Source organism: Mchenga conophoros, linkage group LG7 (genome assembly GCF_057382185.1).
Source record: "Mchenga conophoros isolate Kocher_MC1m ecotype Shallow Benthic linkage group LG7, M_conophoros_male_GT1.1, whole genome shotgun sequence".
Lineage (NCBI taxonomy): Eukaryota > Metazoa > Chordata > Actinopteri > Cichliformes > Cichlidae > Mchenga > Mchenga conophoros.
In genome coordinates this window covers 30,427,229-30,446,120 of record NC_140532.1, presented here as the reverse complement: position 1 = coordinate 30,446,120, position 18,892 = coordinate 30,427,229, and the positions used below count along the sequence as shown (strand labels likewise).

The 18,892-nt window shown below is 42.2% G+C and overlaps 1 protein-coding gene, 1 long non-coding RNA gene and 1 pseudogene across 3 annotated transcripts; 1 reads left to right on the top strand and 2 right to left on the bottom strand.

Annotated features, from left to right (window-relative positions):
• Window positions 1-771: 771 nt before the first annotated feature.
• On the bottom strand, window positions 772-6,195 carry LOC146570406 (uncharacterized). The gene is made up of 2 exons (XR_014892992.1): window positions 5,469-6,195; window positions 772-2,175 (listed from the first exon to the last, which is right to left on the bottom strand). It is a non-coding gene; the product is annotated as an uncharacterized LOC146570406 (long non-coding RNA).
• A 1,994-nt stretch (window positions 6,196-8,189) lies between these two features.
• LOC146570405 (coxsackievirus and adenovirus receptor homolog) lies at window positions 8,190-11,281 on the top strand. The gene is made up of 3 exons (XM_085281177.1): window positions 8,190-8,315; window positions 9,836-10,204; window positions 10,306-11,281. The coding sequence occupies exons 1-3, from the start codon at window positions 8,243-8,245 to the stop codon at window positions 10,470-10,472; spliced, it is 609 nt and encodes a 202-aa protein (XP_085137303.1). The 5' UTR covers window positions 8,190-8,242; the 3' UTR covers window positions 10,473-11,281.
• Window positions 11,282-12,866: 1,585 nt separating this feature from the next.
• Window positions 12,867-18,716, bottom strand: LOC146570404 (uncharacterized; annotated as a pseudogene). Its single transcript, XR_014892991.1, has 2 exons — window positions 15,373-18,716; window positions 12,867-15,259 (listed from the first exon to the last, which is right to left on the bottom strand). The product of XR_014892991.1 is annotated as an uncharacterized LOC146570404 (transcript).
• Window positions 18,717-18,892: the final 176 nt, after the last annotated feature.

Genomic DNA, 18,892 nt, shown 5'->3' with positions numbered 1-18,892 from the left:
TTTTCCAAATCACCTTATTGGAAGGGAATGACGGTGTAATGTTTGTGCCTATTTGACAATGGTGGGGCGAAAAAATGCTGCATTAATTATGGACTAATGTTTAATGACATCAGTTTGGCAGGGGTCCACAAAAAGTTGTCATGCCTGTGGTGAGAGAAGCTCGGGTGCAGAAACAGATCAGTGGGTAAGATAACCAAATCAATACCTAAGACTGAAGCACCTTAAATGGTTTACTTCAACATCACTGGGTGAAATGTCACTTTGATGCACCAACAGAAAACTTATAGTTCAGGTGACCTGCATGCCTTTGCACTTTAAACACACGGAGCACCTAAAGGACACATGAAAACATCGAGCAATCCACAGATAAGACTTTTGCACAGAAATCTGCAGTACCTGCACATTCAGATATGTTTAGTTCCTTCACTCAACAGCCTGACTTTAGACGAATGACTCTGACAATCTAATTTTTCTTTCAGATTGAATGCAACAGCTACGGAAAGTGATACCACACAGTGAGCGTGGACTGTACAGAAGGGTACTACAAATGTTATGTGAAGGAAACTGTTTCCAGGGCCTACTCCGTGGATCGGCTTCCTCCGAGGCGTGGACGTCTATCAGCAGAGAATGTACCTTCACCTATCAGCAGAGAATGTCCCTTAGTCTGTAACACAGTCAAATATATTCTCAAGTAATATTCAAGCATGCCATTCAGCGTGTTAGTACGAGCAGCTCGGGAGCAGCTTGGGAGAACAAGAAAACAGAGACTGCTTTAGATTGTCTTCCCAAAGTGACTCAACTTTATTCACAAGTACAACAGTTTATATAGAGGGTAAAATTCATGAGACAGCAGATTATCAGTTTAAACCAGTACAGACCAAGATAAGGCAGCGTCTTCCTGCCCTTGGGTGAAGAAGCATCCTTTGTGTAGTTTATTAGTTCAGCTACAATTGTGATTATCTCAGCGACATATTTTCAAGGCACAAAACGAAGAGTTCTTTCATTAGTGAAATCTGAAACAAACCATTTGGCCTTCAACAGGCGTCTAAAAGATTAAGAAACTAATGTAGCTGAGGGAGTGATCTCTGTGGTATTTCAACCTTGTACCAGCCTGTGATTCTCACACATCAATTCTTGGGTCAAAGAGAAAAATAACTAAAACAAAAGGGGCCTTATTGAATGACAGAGTTTTCCTGCATAATGTCACTATAAAACAATATCCAGTAAATGCTCCCATGGTACTAAAATACCTAACAGTTCCCCTCTTTTATTATTTTTTAAAATAATAACTCAAATAGAAAGGAAAAATCACAAATGTAATAACATAATATAAAAAGCAAATCATAAAATGTAATAGTTCACAACCTAATGTTCAATATACACATCAGGAACATCATTGGTAACATCTGGCACATCCTCAGGATCAATTTGTGCTAATTGCAAATACATTGAAGTAGCTGTACTAGTAGCTATATGGGTTATCATTGAAAATGTGGCTTGCAGAAATGTGAACAGGGTTGCACTTTACAATACGAAATAGTAAATAAAAATCCTAAGGTTAATGCAGTAGATATGATCAATAACCTAAATATATAAAAAACACAGTTCTTTAGTCGTCTCCTGGCCTGGTCCCAGGTTCGAGAGACACCGTATAAGCGTCGTGTGATGACAATGGGCATTTCATTTTCTCCATTATCAGGATGAAACGAGTCTATCTTTATCAGGTTAGACATTGTGTGGTACTCTAGGCTTTCTGTTCCTGCTGGATGTTCGAGTACCTTGTTGTTGTTCAGGTGGGGGATCAAAGGGCTTTCTGAGTCTTGGCTCTTTCCGACGTTGTGTGTTAATCAGTGATTGTGTGTGTGTAGGTGGATTGGATCCGGGCGCTGGCTCGCCTGAGTCGTCATCTATAGGTGTATTGAATCCGGGCGCTGGCTCGCCGGAGACGTCATCTACTTGATCCGACGCCTTAGGTGGTTTGGTGGGGCTGGTCTTAACCCTGCTGGCATGAATCCACTGAGGTTGTCCGTCTGTTAGGATGCTGGTTCTCGTCACTGCAAGTACAGTCTGGGGGCTGGAACACGCGGCCTCCCCGAGTGCCCTTGGTTTTAGCGACTTTACCAATACCGCATCTCCTGGTTTCCACGGATGGGTTGGATCTATGGAAGGGAGAGGCTGAGAGAGACAAACTTTCTGATAGTTATTATTCAGTGTTTCTACCAGGTTATGAACATAGTCGGACAATGCAGTGTCTATGTCCCCTTCCAATAGCGGTGCCCCTCTGGAGGCTGACCATGGTGTTGGAAACGGTCTTCCCATGATTATTTCAAATGGAGATAATTTGGTTGCTGCGGATGGAGTCATTCTAATCTCGCAGAGGATTTGAGGAAGTAGTTTGATCCAGGTCATTCCTGTTTCTATCATTGCTTTAGTCAGGCGATTTTTTATGGTCCTATTCATTCTTTCTACAACTCCTGAACTCTGAGGATGGTATGGCACATGATATTTCCAGTCTATTGCTAGAGTTTTAGCACACTTTTGAATTACTTCTGATGTAAATGAAGGTCCTCTATCACTGTTAATTTGGTGAGGTATTCCGAATCTGGGTATTATTTCATTGCACAACTTTTGACAGACTACTTCTGCAGTTTCTTTTGATGTTGGATAAGCTTCTACCCATTTACTAAATTGGTCCACTATTACCAGTAAGTACTTGATGCTTCCTTGTGCTGGCATGTGTGTAAAATCAATTTGTAATGTATGAAATGGGAAATCTGGTTGTGGTAAATGCTGATGTTTTGCTTTTGGTTTACCTACATTAGTTCGTGCACATGTTAGACAGGTTGCTAATATGCGTTTTACTGCGTGTGATGTTTTCTTGATTACAAATCTTGATTTTATTGCTCCTATTACCCCTCTTTGTCCGACATGACTCACACCGTGAAAATGGCGGACAAGGATTGGCAGTAGTGAAGATGGGAGGGCAATCAAACCCTCAAGGTTTTTGTATAAGCCGTCTCTGTTATCTAAGGTACAATCATTACTTTCCCAGTAAGTGTAATCTAAGGCAGAGGCTTGCTCTTGTATGAATTTTCCATTATTTTGATGTGATTCCTGTCTGCGTTGCCAGTTACCTTGTCTGTAAGAACTCTGCTGACGCCTAGTGGCAGGAGCTGGTCCTGTGTTTTGTGGTTGAGATCTACCTGCTGCTGATTTGCATTCCCTCCTCCAGTGTCCTATTATTCCACAATAAAAACATACGTCTCCACTCCTATCTCTCCTTCTGAAATCTCCCTGCTGCGCTTGTTGAGGGGGCGGGGCCCCTGCATACATCATTTTTTCACTTTCCTCTGAGCCTTCAACATCAAAGTTCAACATCATCTTAACAGTTTTAGCCTTCGTGCTGTTGGGGAAAAGATCTGCACCAGCTTTTGTTTTGACAAGTGTGATAAAGTTCTTTATTTTCATGTCATAGAGATTATCAGTGGCAGTCAGCTTCAATAGTTGTGAACATTCTGGATGAATATTGTTTAAGAATGTTGTTATGAAAATCTGATCATTTCCTCCTTCAGGCATGCATGCCTCATTAGTCCAGCAGTGTGTGAAACGTTTCATAAACACTAGAATGGATTCATCTGGCTTTTGCTTACACATGGTTACTGCATTTAAATCAATTTTATCTCTAGACATTGTGAGCAGAAATCTCTTTAGATTTTGAAAAAAGGCTGTGATTTTGTCATCATTTATCCACAAAAACGAGGAGGTGTTGGCTGCTTGGTCATTTTTAGGGTCTAGTTCCTCTACTTCTTCAATAAGCTGAGATTCAGTCACACCTGGGATTCGTTGACATAATATATATCTATAGTCAGGCCCACCCAAGTGGTGGTATCTGGTACTTCTCTGTAATGCAGAAACAAAGGCTGTAGGATTTTGTAGAGGATCGGGAAGTTCTTTAATGGTTGCTGCTAACTCTGAAATTTTAGGGGGTTGAATGCAACACATGTCCCCTATTATCATGAACGGGAGGGAGGTGCTGACGTCATTAAATTGTGATCCCTGCTTTTCTTTATAACGGGTGTTTTTGTGGGGGCCCTCTTGAGTTTTTTCCTCTTTTTTCTGCTTTAAGTAGTTCCTTATTAAATTTCTGGTGTTAGTTATTGTTTTTGGCACAGTCAAACCATTCGCTACTCTAGTGTGGCGCTGAACATGATTATCTATGACGGAAACGGCTTCCTGCAGTTCAGCTTCCGTACGTTCAGTTAAAGGATCTTTCATGATTTCCTCACACTCTGTCATTAACTGTTTTGTTTGCTTTTTATGTTCCTGTAACTCTCTTTCTCGTTCAGTGTATTCTCGTTCCTGTCTTTGATCTAGGTTAAACCAGTCATCTTCTTCTGATTTAGGTGTCATTTCAGTGCCTTCCTCACTCCTTTGGGATTCTGCTGTTACATCAGGATATACGCGCTGGTGACGTGCAGCCGCCGCAGCAGCTATTAATTCTGTTTTTTCATCATAAGGCGGCGGAGCCGTAGGTTGAACGGATGGGCATATAAGGCTAGTTTTTTCTGCAGTGGATTTACTAGAGCCTACACTGGCTTGATTTAAAGCATTTACGTCTGGCTCGGGTCCTTTTTTCCATAGTGGTAGCATGCGATTGGTCACATCACGACATTCTATCATATATTTTTTACAGGACTTTTTAATCAGCCTACTTTCCTTATCACAAATAGTATTTAACATTTCTACCGACCTGTTTTCTGGCGATAATCGTTCGGGATAGGGCTCCGGAAATACATTAGGATGCATTAAAGTTATAGTTCTTAAGTTCGAGACGAAATCAGTCACGTAAGCACTTCCGCATGTTCTGGATACGTAATCATGGAAGTCTTCATTGATTCGCGAGCGTGGGTTAAACGTAACCGGAAGTGGGAGTCGTACTGAGCCGCTATTTGTGATTTTATATTTTATTTTTTTCGGTTTTACAGTTAATTTTGATTTTTTTATCGGACCCGTCTAAGGTCTTTGAATTATTCTGACCCATGGTCAGTGATTTCCAGAGGGGTTTAGACGCTTTGAAGGATTTAAGTTAGTTTTTATTTTTGCTGTGGCACACCTGAGGTTACTTGATTTTTTGCTAGCAATTTTATGTTTTTAGTGAGCAACTTCTCACTTTTTAACGAGCAACTTCTCGTTTTATGACCCCAGGCAACTTCCTGTGTCCTTTCTGCTGGTGAGCAACTTCTTAGTTTATGACAGCAGGCAACTTCCTGTGTCCTTTCTGCTTTTATTTTACAAAACAACAGGCAACTTCCTGTGTTTCTATGTGGGCCACTAAAGAAGGCTCCTCAGTGTATCCCACTTGTTACTATGTGGGCCACCGAAGAAGGCCTCGTCAGCGTATCCCGTTTCTATGTGGATCACTGAGAAAGGCATAACACAGTCTCATAAAATAAAAGACACGTGCCTACCTTCGTCAGGATCCCACTTCTGACACCAAAATTGAAGGAAACTGTTTCCAGGGCCTACTCCGTGGATCGGCTTCCTCCGAGGCGTGGACGTCTATCAGCAGAGAATGTACCTTCACCTATCAGCAGAGAATGTCCCTTAGTCTGTAACACAGTCAAATATATTCTCAAGTAATATTCAAGCATGCCATTCAGCGTGTTAGTACGAGCAGCTCGGGAGCAGCTTGGGAGAACAAGAAAACAGAGACTGCTTTAGATTGTCTTCCCAAAGTGACTCAACTTTATTCACAAGTACAACAGTTTATATAGAGGGTAAAATTCATGAGACAGCAGATTATCAGTTTAAACCAGTACAGACCAAGATAAGGCAGCGTCTTCCTGCCCTTGGGTGAAGAAGCATCCTTTGTGTAGTTTATTAGTTCAGCTACAATTGTGATTATCTCAGCGACATATTTTCAAGGCACAAAACGAAGAGTTCTTTCATTAGTGAAATCTGAAACAAACCATTTGGCCTTCAACAGGCGTCTAAAAGATTAAGAAACTAATGTAGCTGAGGGAGTGATCTCTGTGGTATTTCAACCTTGTACCAGCCTGTGATTCTCACACATCAATTCTTGGGTCAAAGAGAAAAATAACTAAAACAAAAGGGGCCTTATTGAATGACAGAGTTTTCCTGCATAATGTCACTATAAAACAATATCCAGTAAATGCTCCCATGGTACTAAAATACCTAACATTATGCATGCTAAATAAACAGAAGAAATGATCGCTGTTGTCTTTGCTTAATGATTGGTTTAATTCTTGACAATGCACATTGCTGGCATTGCATCTTTCAACATGCTTGTGGGTAGATTTGAATGCACATGATTTATGTGAGTGAAGTTGGCCCCCAAACGAAAAATTTTGCAGCACAAACGTAGCACAAACGTTTGATACCACTTTTGTTAGATTTGACGAAGGTGGGGGGCCAACTTCACTCACATGCCAGATGCAAGTGCAGCCACTCAGCCTCTACTCAATGTGGTGATAGAACCAGGTACAGATGTGTGTCTCAAGTTAATCTGGTCGTGAGATATGGCACCTGGCCACAGGTGGCAGTAGTGGACTGAGCTCCATTTGAGAGTGCTCCAGCTGCTAGGTGATAGTCAGTAGATCTGCTACAGACTGAAGATCACATGCAAGTTTTGGAAATTAAACTATGAATATTCTTAACTTGGCTTTAAAACCAAAAAATTCTAACTCACCGAAAAAATCAAAACCACACCACAAACCAACTGACACACGTAGGTCACTCACTTTCTTAAATCTACTCAAGCTCGACTCAATCTCACTGGCTCTGTTTATTACTAATCACTGTAACTGCTGTAAATTCACAGTAACAACCATCTCCCTACAAATGTTTGTTAAATTAACCAAATTTATACAGACTGTCTATAACTACAAACTCTCTCCAGCCATCTTGATGAATTACCTATATTGGATCAAAATGTTCATTTCCGGAGAAAAGACGCAGATGTCTATTTATTTGCTGTTTTCGTAGTTGCCTCATGCATGAGAATATCACCACATAAACTTGCGACATTTTTAAAATACTTTGTTGTTCAAGAGCCAGGCAGACTAAAGGTTCAGTTAAGAAACAAGGGGGCAGAGCGGTTGTAGCACAGTGTGGAGCACTAGTAAAATTACTGCTCACTCTAACCCCATGATTACACTCCAAAAACCACTGCACACCCTTCCAACCCCTAATTGCACTCAAGTAAATGCAAGTTTTTGGAAAAATATAGTTTTAAAAGTACTTTTATTGCACCATGTTCATTCACTCATGAGCTGCTGTAACATGAATCAGATGGCTGAATAGCCACTTCAGCATGTAGTCAAGTTCTATAGTCTTGATTTTATGAGCTTTATTTTATGACCAAATGATTTATTCTCTTGTAGATTTTTGGTTTTTCCGTGTTTTTTTCCACTGTGACATTTAGAAGAGCTAAGAAGATCTCTTCAGAGCAACAGTTAGTGTTTTGAAACAACCTTCTGTATCTCTGTAAACAATATTTTCAGTAAACTGACCGCTCTGTGACCATCACTAAATGAATATATTAACATGACTCGGGCTTAATCAGGATAATACTTTCCTGTTGTGACCACCTGAGCTTCAGATAAAGAACAAACTAACACAATACACATTTTTTTTAAAAAAGGTAAGAATTCACATTTACAGAGGTTCAAATTGTTATCAGCAGCTTTTGCCCTGCCAGGTTGTTTTTTATTTAACTTATTAGAATACACCAAGAAACATGAAAACATGCAAGGCTAATGCAGTTTCTGAAAACTGGATGGAAAAGTAGGTGAGCTGTGAATAATATTTAAGCTCCTGAAACTCAGGATTTTTATTTTTTTAAGTAAGTAACAACTGTGTTACATCTTCCAGTTAATAAAGGAAGCTTAGTTGGGCCAGACAGGAATATAAACTCATTACAAATAGTTAGGAGAAAATTAAAAATAGTTTAGGTCTCAGGGCTGCTATTTCTCTCACCCAAAACACCCTTTCACGTGAAATACATCAGCTCTAAACTTGTGCTGTCTATAAAAAAAAAAAAATTCCATGTGATGACGTTTTCAGCTAAGTTTCTTCCTGAACAGTAATGGCGGCGCACTGCTGAAAACGTGGTTTGTGACTTTGGCATTCCTTTAGTTTTTAAAGTAGCCTGTGGCATTAACAGAAAACAATAACATACTCATAAAACAAAATACAGTCAGCTGATCTAGAAAGCACAAGAATGGCTGCCGAGTCATCTGCGTTGTTCCGCTGGTTCTTGTGGTTTTTCAGCATTGTCATGCTTGTCTCTGCAGGTGAGCGTTATTTCTTAAACATTCACATTTGGTTTATAGAAGTAGTAGTATCCGCCCATTTTACATATAAATACTGTTTCTTGAAGAATTATTTTCATAATGACTGAGTTTCTTTGTGTGTTGACACGAGGCTGGTGGTGGTTGTTATACACACAAAGCAAGGCTACGCTACGCTACGGCAACACGAGGCTGGGTGGTGTCTGTGGCCTTGTAACGTTTTGACTCCATGTCTGACCACAGAGACCAAAGAACTTTACTGCCTGCAGCATCTGTAGTTTTCAGAATGAGTCTCCATTGAATAAAGCTTTTTGTTCAAAGAATAAAGGCCAGCAGTGGCTGCACTGAATAGACACAGTAACCTATAATGAGGGGACTGCATATTTAATTGTACCATGGCATGGTTTTGTTCTGTAATCTGTATGCACTGATTTACACTACTAGTAAAATGTTTTAGAACACAAATTCTTCTAGTTTTTAAATTTTTATTTCAGAATCCTACAAAAAGGCCTTTTTCAGGGAACAAGAAATAGCTTAACAACTTAAAGCTGTTCTGCAACAGTAGAGATTGATCAAGCCTTCAAAGTTGATGCTACCAATTGCTACAGGTGTCCCAATTTTTCTTGATTACTTACAAACTGGTCTGTCTGCTGGGGGCAGGGGGTTGTAAATGCAGTGTTGGAACACAATGAGGTACCATACCCTTAATGTACTCAGTTGTACTGCAGTAATGTACTGAAGAAATTTGTGTGTTGCTATAGAAAAAGAAAGAAAAAAGCAATTAACAATGGATGGCAGACAACTCATCATAAGGTTTAAAAGTCTTTCCTACAGTGAATTTGCAAAGAAAGTCACTGTGTTAGTTGGTACAGTTCCCTTCACCATCAAAGGGCACTCAGAACCTGGGGAATCTCAGACAGGAAGAGGTCTGGCAGACCACAATAAAAATCAACAGACAAGTTTCTCGGAGTCAACAGCTTATGTGACAGACTTCCCAACTTCAAGCACAGCGAGTTACAACAAGAAACCATTGGTAAGTCGTCAGAATAAGAAAACGAGACATGCCTGTGGCATGAAACACCACCGATAGACTACTGAAGACTGGAAGAAGGTGCTATGGACTGATCTATCAAAATTTTAACACTTCATCATGCATAATTTACGTACACCACCGGGTATTGTTTTGCTGCGGTTGACTGTTACAGAATGAGAGGCAATGAAGCAACCACAAGGTGGACATTTTTCCCTCTTCATCCTTTCTGGGTTTTTTCCCACTAGTGTCAGTTTCATTACCTGTAGCATGAGGCGATACCTGGACCCCACAGTAACCAACTCGTCCAGAATGTCTCATCACTATGTGCCACTGCCACAAAGTTTGCTGTGTCTCAGCACAGTCTCAGAGGCACGGTACACTGACCCAACAGTGGTCTGTCTCACTCCTCACTGTGATTGGCTGTTGTAGAAGCAAGCAGTTATACAATGGTTGCTCTAACCCCTCTACTTTGTGTTGTTTCCTCTTTTAGAGCTGAAAAACATCACAGCTGAGTCTGGACTGAACGTCACTCTGCCATGTCGAGCTCCAAACAATAACATCCTGATCTCAGTTGTAGAGTGGAGCAGGCCTGACCTGAAGAGAGACGAGTATGTGATCTTATACCGGGACAACCAACTTCATCCAGATTACCAGGATCCATCCTTTAAGGGCCGGGTGGACCTGCAGGATAACCAGATGAAAGATGGAGATGTCTCATTGGTGCTGAAGGATGTGACGATTAGTGATGCTGGAACATATGAGTGTCGTATCATCCAGAGGACAGGAACAACTCGAATGAAGAGAACTTGGCTGACGACTGACCCCATAAATATCATCAACCTGAGTGTTGTTCCTTCAGGTGAGTTTGAGTTCAGTGTGTGCAGTTTGAAGAGGAAATTGATTCTGGTCTGTGCTTCAGTGATCACGTTCCTGTCCCTCACACCTATTTCTCACCTACAGATCCACCAGGAGGACACAGAGAGGACAGATGGGAGGAAGATGGATCTGTTGGACTGATAGTTGGTGTGCTAGTTTCTTCTACAACAGTGGTTGTTGTCAGTGGTCTATTGATTTACAGAAAACTTCAAAGGCAACAGAATCACGGCTCAGCAGCAACAACAGGATGAAGTGCAAGCCTCCTGGTGCCGTTTCCAGTGTTGACATTGAAGACTTGACTGAACGCTCAGTATTTGGTTTGATTTTTACATGCCTCTTATTATCCTCAGTGTTTATACACCAGTACTTTCTTTGGGTTTTCATTACTGTATTTTTCGGACCACAAGGTGCACTGAATTAAAAGCCGCAATAAGCAAAACAAAACAGTCAGATAAGTCAGACTTTATTCATGTAATTTTTCTTGCTTCCTTCACTTCTGTACCATTGATTCATTAATGTTGAATTCTCTCGCAGCTTCTCTGTTCCCATGTTGTTGCAGTTTATTAATGACTAACCTCGTATTGTGGATGGATCATCTCAGTTGTTCTCCTGACCGAAGTTTGGTCCGTTTACAGCATCCTGCCATGCGATTGCATTTTCCCCCAACCATCGGGAACCCTCGTGTTATCGTTTATTTAGTTGAAAAAGGTTAGCGTTCATCCTCCAGCTTCACTGTGTTTATGTTATGCTAACATAGCTGTGTCGCTAGCGGTCACATAGCACATAATTATATACCAGCTAGTCCAACTTCTGTAACCCTGCAAACGTCACTGCTGTTTAATTTTCTGTCTTCATTTATGCTGGAAGTGATAGCACAGCTGTACGTTTGAATTTTTTAGAAATCTCTCAGACAGAACATGCTAAACTAATCTACGTTAGATCTTACAGACACTGAGCTGACTGACAACAAATACACTGTGTATTACTGTAGATTATAAACCAACAGTTGTTACTAAGCTGTTTAATGGTGCAGGACCTACTGGTTGATTACAGCTGAATGACCTCCAATTTCAGATGGGGGAGTCTTGTCTACGCCTCTTCCTGTTGGTACTCTCACTACAGATTGTGTAGCATGAGTTTGTGTACTGCTAATAAATGTCTGCATCACTTTTTGTAAGTCAGTCTAGTCTTTTGTTGTCCTTGGCTGTAAAAGTTAAAATTCATCTTCAACATTTAAATAGTTGTAATTAAACAGAGCTGGAATCAGTTCAAAGCAAAGAAATCATCACTGAACCTGAGTAAAATCTAGACCAACCAAGTGATAACTTCTAGACTGCAGTTTGCAGTCTAGAAGTTATCACCTGAAAAGCCATTTAGTTTATTTATTTATTCATTTAAAAAAAAAAAAATTTATATTTAGTGGAGTCATCAGATCTGCTAATGTTAGCTAGCTTAGTTAGCGAGCTCCATTCATATGCACACACTTTTACATCCTCTCCTCGTGTCCCATCACAGATGTGAGCTTAAGTGTTAAGGTCAAATTGAAGCAACAGCTGGAACAAAAATATTTTCATAAATCATTCAATCGCTTTTAATGATCTCAGGCATAAAAGTGTTCATGGCATACTTTACACACCAGGCCAGTTCTAATTTAATCACAGCACGGCATAACTGACAGAATCAAACTTAAAAAAACCAAAAACTCAAAAAACAACAACAACAACATTAATCTTCAATAAACTCCGATGTGAAAATGAACATCTCTTCACGGGAGCCAAGAATCCAGCGACTGTGGCGTTATAGGTCGGAGCCCTCACTGTCTTCTCCGTTCGTCAGCTAACCTCACGTTAGTTACAAGCCGCCTCTGCTTCGTGTTCGTTGTTTCTAAACTACGTTTACCTTGTTTACCTTACTGCTGTTTCCTATGATCAAATCTGTGTTTGGGTCCACGTCCACGTCCTGGCCTCTGGGCTCCCTCTCTTCCGTGCCTCCTAACAGACTTCAGTCTTCAGTTACTCACCTTCACAGGCTCGTGCTGCAGCAGCACTTAATGTCGTTAAAGCAAACCTTTAGAGAGTGTTTTTCCTCACACACACAATCCAGACGTGTCTGCTTTAAAAAAAGTCAACATACAGCCAGAAACCACCTGTTACTTTGCTTAACAGCTTCTTGTAATGGACCGTGCTCTCCTGTGAAGGCTCAAAATGCACTCAGCACACCCAAATAAATACGACAATAAGAAAGATATTAAGGTGAAACTCAAACTCAAAACACACAGAAATGATAAAATTACTCAAGCAGCAGCAGAAATTTTTGCCCCATTGGTGTGAGAATCCATCTAACACAGGATCATGGCAGTTTGTGATACGGTCATCTCAAAACACTGATTTGTGTCTGTGTGTACAAAATAAATATTTTCCTATATAAGCAGGCATCAGCAATAATTTATATTTTAATTAGGGCAATGCAGTTCCTGTGTAGAGTAAAAAAAAAGAAAAGTGTGTTGCACTGAGGTTTTCGGGTAATGTTATCAGTACATGTTACAGAGCTCTAGTATCAAAAATATCTCAGGTTGAGGACAGCAAAGAACCAAAGTTTGGGAACATGTTTCCAGCATTTTCTGGTAACATCTCCTGTGGTATTTCAAATAAATTAAGACAAATTTACATTTATTGATGGGGTGCACAAAAAGACATGCTGTTCTTGAGCATTAAATGTGGTGCAATTTAACTACTCTAATATACCAAAACATTTGCATTTTGAGGGAAACACCTACATATCCAATAACGTAAAAAAATGAGTGTAACCACACCTTTTATTTGGAAATATTGACCCCGGGCTTCTTCTTTTTTTTTTTTTTTTAGCAAAAAAAATAAATAAATCTTTTAATACCAAAAGACGGGTTTGTGCTGGTTGGATTTATTTAAGATGTTTTCAACAGAGTTCTTCACAGAAAAATTGTAAATAAATTGAAATATCTCAGATGTAGTTGAAGACAAAGCAAAACGAATATAAGAAAAGAAAAAAGGGGGGATTCTGACAGCCTTTTGATTAAAAAAAAAAAGGGGTATGTAACAATTAGAGAAAGACCAAGTTTACAGACAGCAAATGCTCAGAGAGAAGCAAATTAATAAGGATCAGGTGAACAAAATCAGGCATTAACAAAGACTGGACAAAGAAGAAAAGGAAAATAGTAAAACAATATATTGTTAATGTAAGAGTGATGTTAGAAACCAAAATTATCAAAAGGTTTTTTAACAAATGTGATTTTCTTTTTTGAAACTAAATGTTGCTGCAGCTGTTTTTACATTAGTGTTACATGGCAGCTCAATAGAGGATTTACCTCGATGCTGCCCCAACATTTCGTTTTGTTTGTGGAGTGAGTCAAGTATACAGCGCCACATACTCTAAATATGGAGCAAAGCTGTGAGCATTAAAAACAAGGTATGTGTTTATAGTATCATTGAATAATAAATAACTTCTCTTAAAAACAACGTACAAATACCAATAATTATCAAGTTGTTGCAATAATTAAAATTAGTAGGCATTGTGTTAAGAAAGTGACGTTGACAGGATACCATTATGAGGTAAAAAAAAAAAAAAAAGGATAAAAGTAAAATAAAACTATTTTTTACTATTTACTATTTTTTTTTTATTTTCAGGTGTTACATATGGGACATACATGGCTGGTGGAAGGGAAAGGGAGAAAGAAAGAAACAGCGGAGAAGAGGAACAGTGATAAAGGGCACAAAACAGAAAATGAGGTGGGGGGACAAAAAAATACATATATATATATATATATCACCTGGATCACCTGTTGAGAGAGAAAAAAAAGAAAGAAGAGAAAACAAGCAAAAAAGAGAGCGATATGATAAACAACATCATCACGATAATCTATGTGTATATAATATATAATATGGAATATTATTGTGCAGCACGTAGGATCGACAGCGCACAGTGTGCTTTGAGGTAGCAGCCAAAAAAGGTGTAGTTTGTGTGTGTGAGCACCCGTGTGCACACCTGTGAGCGTGAGCGCGCTTGTATTCAAAAGGTTCCTTCATGTAATGATCTGCTAGAGGGTGTGGGGGGCCATAGCCCCGTCCTCCAGGGCATGAAGCAGGTATGGAGGAGATCCAGGCTCCAGACATCCAGAGACCCTCAGAGTACAAGAGTCCAAGGAAGACTAACAGAGGGGCAGCCGCGCCACTATCCCGGAAAGAGCTGAGGAGAGTCCCAGATGAGGGCTCACCCAGCAGCCACGGAGCAGAAGCCAGATGGGGTTGCAGTGACGTGCCCGTGAGCTCCGACGGCAGCCAGCTGTGCCAGAGTGACTGAGCCCTAGGCCCAGGGGCACTTTGTTGTACCTGTGACTTTTAAATGTGCTATAGAAATAAAATTGAAATTGAAATTGAATTATGATATCAAGAGAGCCAGTATATGGGACAGTATTGTTTCTCTTTCTACCAGGCTGTCAAAAAAATTATCTATTATTCTGGAAAAGATGGGCCTATGGGGGTAGGTCACCCCTTACATGCTAAAAAGAAGTGGGACAATTTAAAAAATCAAATACAAAACATGTATATGTGTTATCAATAATGAATTTGGATGGATGCATAGATAACTGTCATCAGCATATTTTATTTAATTTTTTTTTACATCTATAACATAAAGATAATTTGGAACATTTTAAATGTCTGATTAATAAAATAGAAGAAAATGAAAAGGTAACAACAAAACGAGAATATATACAAGAAATCAAGAATATTTACAGGATAAGAAAACAACTATGTACAGGTATTTATAGTGCAGACCACAGGATTAATCTGACTGACCTGTACCTGGATTGTTTCTTTGAACTTTAATAGCACAGCAGGCCCGATGTTTGCCTGGACAGGAAGTCTCTGGCAGTTTCTGCTGAAGCTAGATCAGAGAGAGGGATGTTGTACTGCTCCTGAGACCCGTATCTTGTCTTTTCTGGTCGGGTGGTCTGTAGAGAGTGCTTTGGATGCTTCCTTCCATTGTCCATCGGTGGCTGCCACTAAGATGAAACAAAAAAATGTGGATACTAGTCACTCTTCAACAAACAAAACAGGTTAACAAAGCACTAAAAAAAAACATAAGAGGAACCTATACTTAAATTTTTTAGCTTGCCTGTTAAAAGTAGTCGTGTTCTGGTGTACCTCCTCCAGGACAGCAGAGAGTTTGCTCTGACAGAGAGAACCCGTGACTGCCTCCAAACCAGTCATCCTCTCAACCACTCCTGCATATTTCTCAGGCTCATTCTGCGGGGCCATGATGTCACCGGCACGGAAGCAGAAGAAGCATATGCTGTTATGACCTCCAGCACTTGCAGGAAGATGGCTCAGAATCTGGTCTTCATAATAGAATGTGCCCTGGAATATTGGCTGTTGACGCGCTGGGCTCCCACAGCTTGTACTTGCCTTTTGTAGGGAGTGATGAGGCGTAATGGACATTAGAGTCATGGGTACACTCCATCTGCCAAGATAAAATGCCCTTGAGGAGGGTAGACTGACTGACTGCCTGCACAGTGGGCTGTGGCGGAGCAGTCTGGACTCGTACACTGACCTGAGGCTGGTCAGGTACGCGTCAATAAAGCCCTGATGGTCACAAGCCGCCTGTAAGATGATGGGCCCTCAGAGGCTTAATGTAGATGTGGCAGCAATCGATTGCACCAGCTGCTTTCAGAAAAACTCTGAGGCATACTAGCCCTGCAAACGTATGGGACACTACCTCCATGTCTTTGACGGTCTTGGGGATCTGGAAGACCTGGTGTCCACGACCTCCTCTGTGAGTCTGTGGACTGTAGAAGACTCTAGAATGAGGCACCCCTAACACCTGAGAGCAGCCTGTGGGATGCTCCACTTGCCAACTAGCAAAGAAAAAGTCTCAATTGGGGCACCCCATCCATGCTTCCGATTCTGGTTCAGTGGATTAAGCAGCACTGCCAGAAACTACCAGCTCAGCTGAAATTCAGGCTTGGTGTCCTCATGGTTAAAGACACTGTCCAGCACTGGGACACTGCAGTACAGAGGTCTGCTCTGGTTAAGGAAAAGCTAAAGAACAACATAAACAGTTTTACTATTAAGGTACGATATGGGCTATCTTCAGAGATCAAAGCATTCAGAATTTTACACTTAATTAAACAAACTAACGCACAGTGAAAAGACTCCAATGTTGTACGCCTTACCTGTGCAAATCAGGTTTGTTGTGAACTCAAACATTAAAGAGTCTGTTTTCAGTTTTGTGACATTTTTCCACACACACAAGAAGATCAACTGAATCGGTGCCAAGGTTGCACATCTAATCTTGGACACTTTTAAACCTGACCCTTCCTGGCCGCCAGAGATTCTACGCGGCGCGGAGAACAACAAAGGACGGGCCGCTCATCTGAGGCGCAGAACAAAGAAGCGCCGGGGAAAACGCGCTGGTATTAGGAACAGACTGAGACAGCAGGCGCATCGCGCACCACTGCCCAGTATCCTACTGGCCAATGTACAATCCATGGAGAACAAGCTCGATGACCTAAGAGCAAGGGTCACCTTCCAACGTGACATGAGGGACTGCAACATTCTGTGCTTCACGGAGACATGGCTGTCCCCCACCGTGCCGGACCAGGCCGTAACTCCGTCGGATTCATTCTTTGTGCTCCGTGCGGACAGAACGGCAGAGTCGAACAAAACCAAAGGTGGAGGAGTGTGTTTCATGGTAAACAGAAAGTGGTGTGATGCCAGGAGTATTTCTACTCTCTCCAGCGGCTGCTCGCCACATCTGGAGTTCCTGAGCATTAAGTGCCGCCCTTTCTATCTGCCCCATGAGTTCACCTCAGTCATCGCCACGGCGGTCTACATCCCACCCCAAGCGGACACAGGTATGGCTTTGTCCGAATTACATGATGTGCTGAGCTGGCTTCAAAACAAGGACCCGGGCGCAGCCCTCATTGTAGCAGGAGACTTTAACAAAGCGAACCTCAGACAAGTCATGCCAAACTTTTACCAGCATGTCTCGTGTCCAACGAGAGGGGATCGGATTTTGGATCACTGCTACACGCCATACAAGCAGGGCTACAAAGCTGTCTCACACCCGGCTTTTGGGAAGTCTGACCACAACGCCATCTTCCTCATTCCCCAGTATAAACAAAGCATACGGAGGGAAGACGTGACCACGAAGGAAGTAAAACGGTGGACTGCCCAATCAGAAGCTACGCTACAGGACGCACTCAACGACGTAGACTGGGACATGTTCAGAGCATGTGCAGTCGACATCAACAAGTTTACGGAAGTAGCAGTATGCTTCGTCAATATGCTAGCGGAGGAGATTATCCCCACTGCGAGAGTCACCACATTCCCAAACCAGAAACCGTGGATGGACAGATCGATCCGCACTGCAGTAAACGCCAGGACCACCTCCTACAACGCGGGTCTCGCCACTGGCGATATGAGCGCCTACAAAGCGGCCTCATACGGCGTGCGGCGCGCGGTGAGAGATGCCAAACGCAGGTACCGGGAACGTGTGGAGTCCCGCTTCCACCAGGGCGACACACGGAGTATGTGGCACGGACTACGCACCATTACGGACTACAAAGCCAGGGACACTGCGCCGATCAACGCCGACTCTGCATTCACCAACGAGCTGAATCGGTTCTACGCCCGTTTCGAGGTTAGCCAGGCGGCTAATGCTATCTACCGCCTGACTACCGAGGACAGTGACGTCATCAGCGAGAGACCGGTGACCAGCATCGCGGAGCATGACGTCCGAGCGGCACTGAGGAGAGTGAACACAAGGAAAGCAGCGGGGCCAGACGGCATCACCGGCCGTCTGCTGCGCTGCTGTGCTGACCAGCTAGCAGGTGTGTTCACTTACATCTTCAACGAGTCCCTGGCGAAGTCTGTGGTCCCCACATGCTTCAAAAGATCCACCATCATCCCTGTGCCCAAGAACAGCAAACCCTCATCCCTGAACAATTACCGGCCAGTTGCACTGACCTCAGTAGTAATGAAGGTGTTTGAGAGGCTGCTGAAGAACATCATCTCCTCCTCCATCCCAGACACCACAGATCCGCTGCAGTTCGCCTACAGATCCAACAGATCCACAGAGGATGCCATCGCCCACGTCCTACACACCACTCTCAGCCACGTGGACAAGAAACAGAGTAACTATGTGCGAATGCTGTTTGTTGATTACAGTTCAGCGTTTAACACAATAGTGCCCTGCAGACTGTTCACAAAGCTGAGGGATCTGGGACTCTTAACAGCCGTCTGTGTGCATGGGTGTTGGACTTCCTCACTGGCAGAACTCAGGTGGTGAGGGTGGGCAGGTGCTTCTCCAACAGCATCACCATCAACACAGGAACACCTCAGGGATCTGTCCTCTCGCCACTGCTCTACTCCCTCTACACTTCAGACTGTGTGGCCACCCATGGCTCCAACACCATTGTGAAGTTTGCTGACGACACAGTGGTGTTGGGTGCCATCTCCAACAACGATGAGGCGGCCTACATGGATGAAGTGAAGAATCTGGCATCATGGTGCCAGGACAACCACCTCCAGCTGAACGTCAGCAAGACCAAGGAGCTGGTGGTGGACTTCAGAAGGGGTCAGCACAGAGACTACAAGCCCATTATCATCAATGGAGCTCCAGTGGAGAGGGTGCA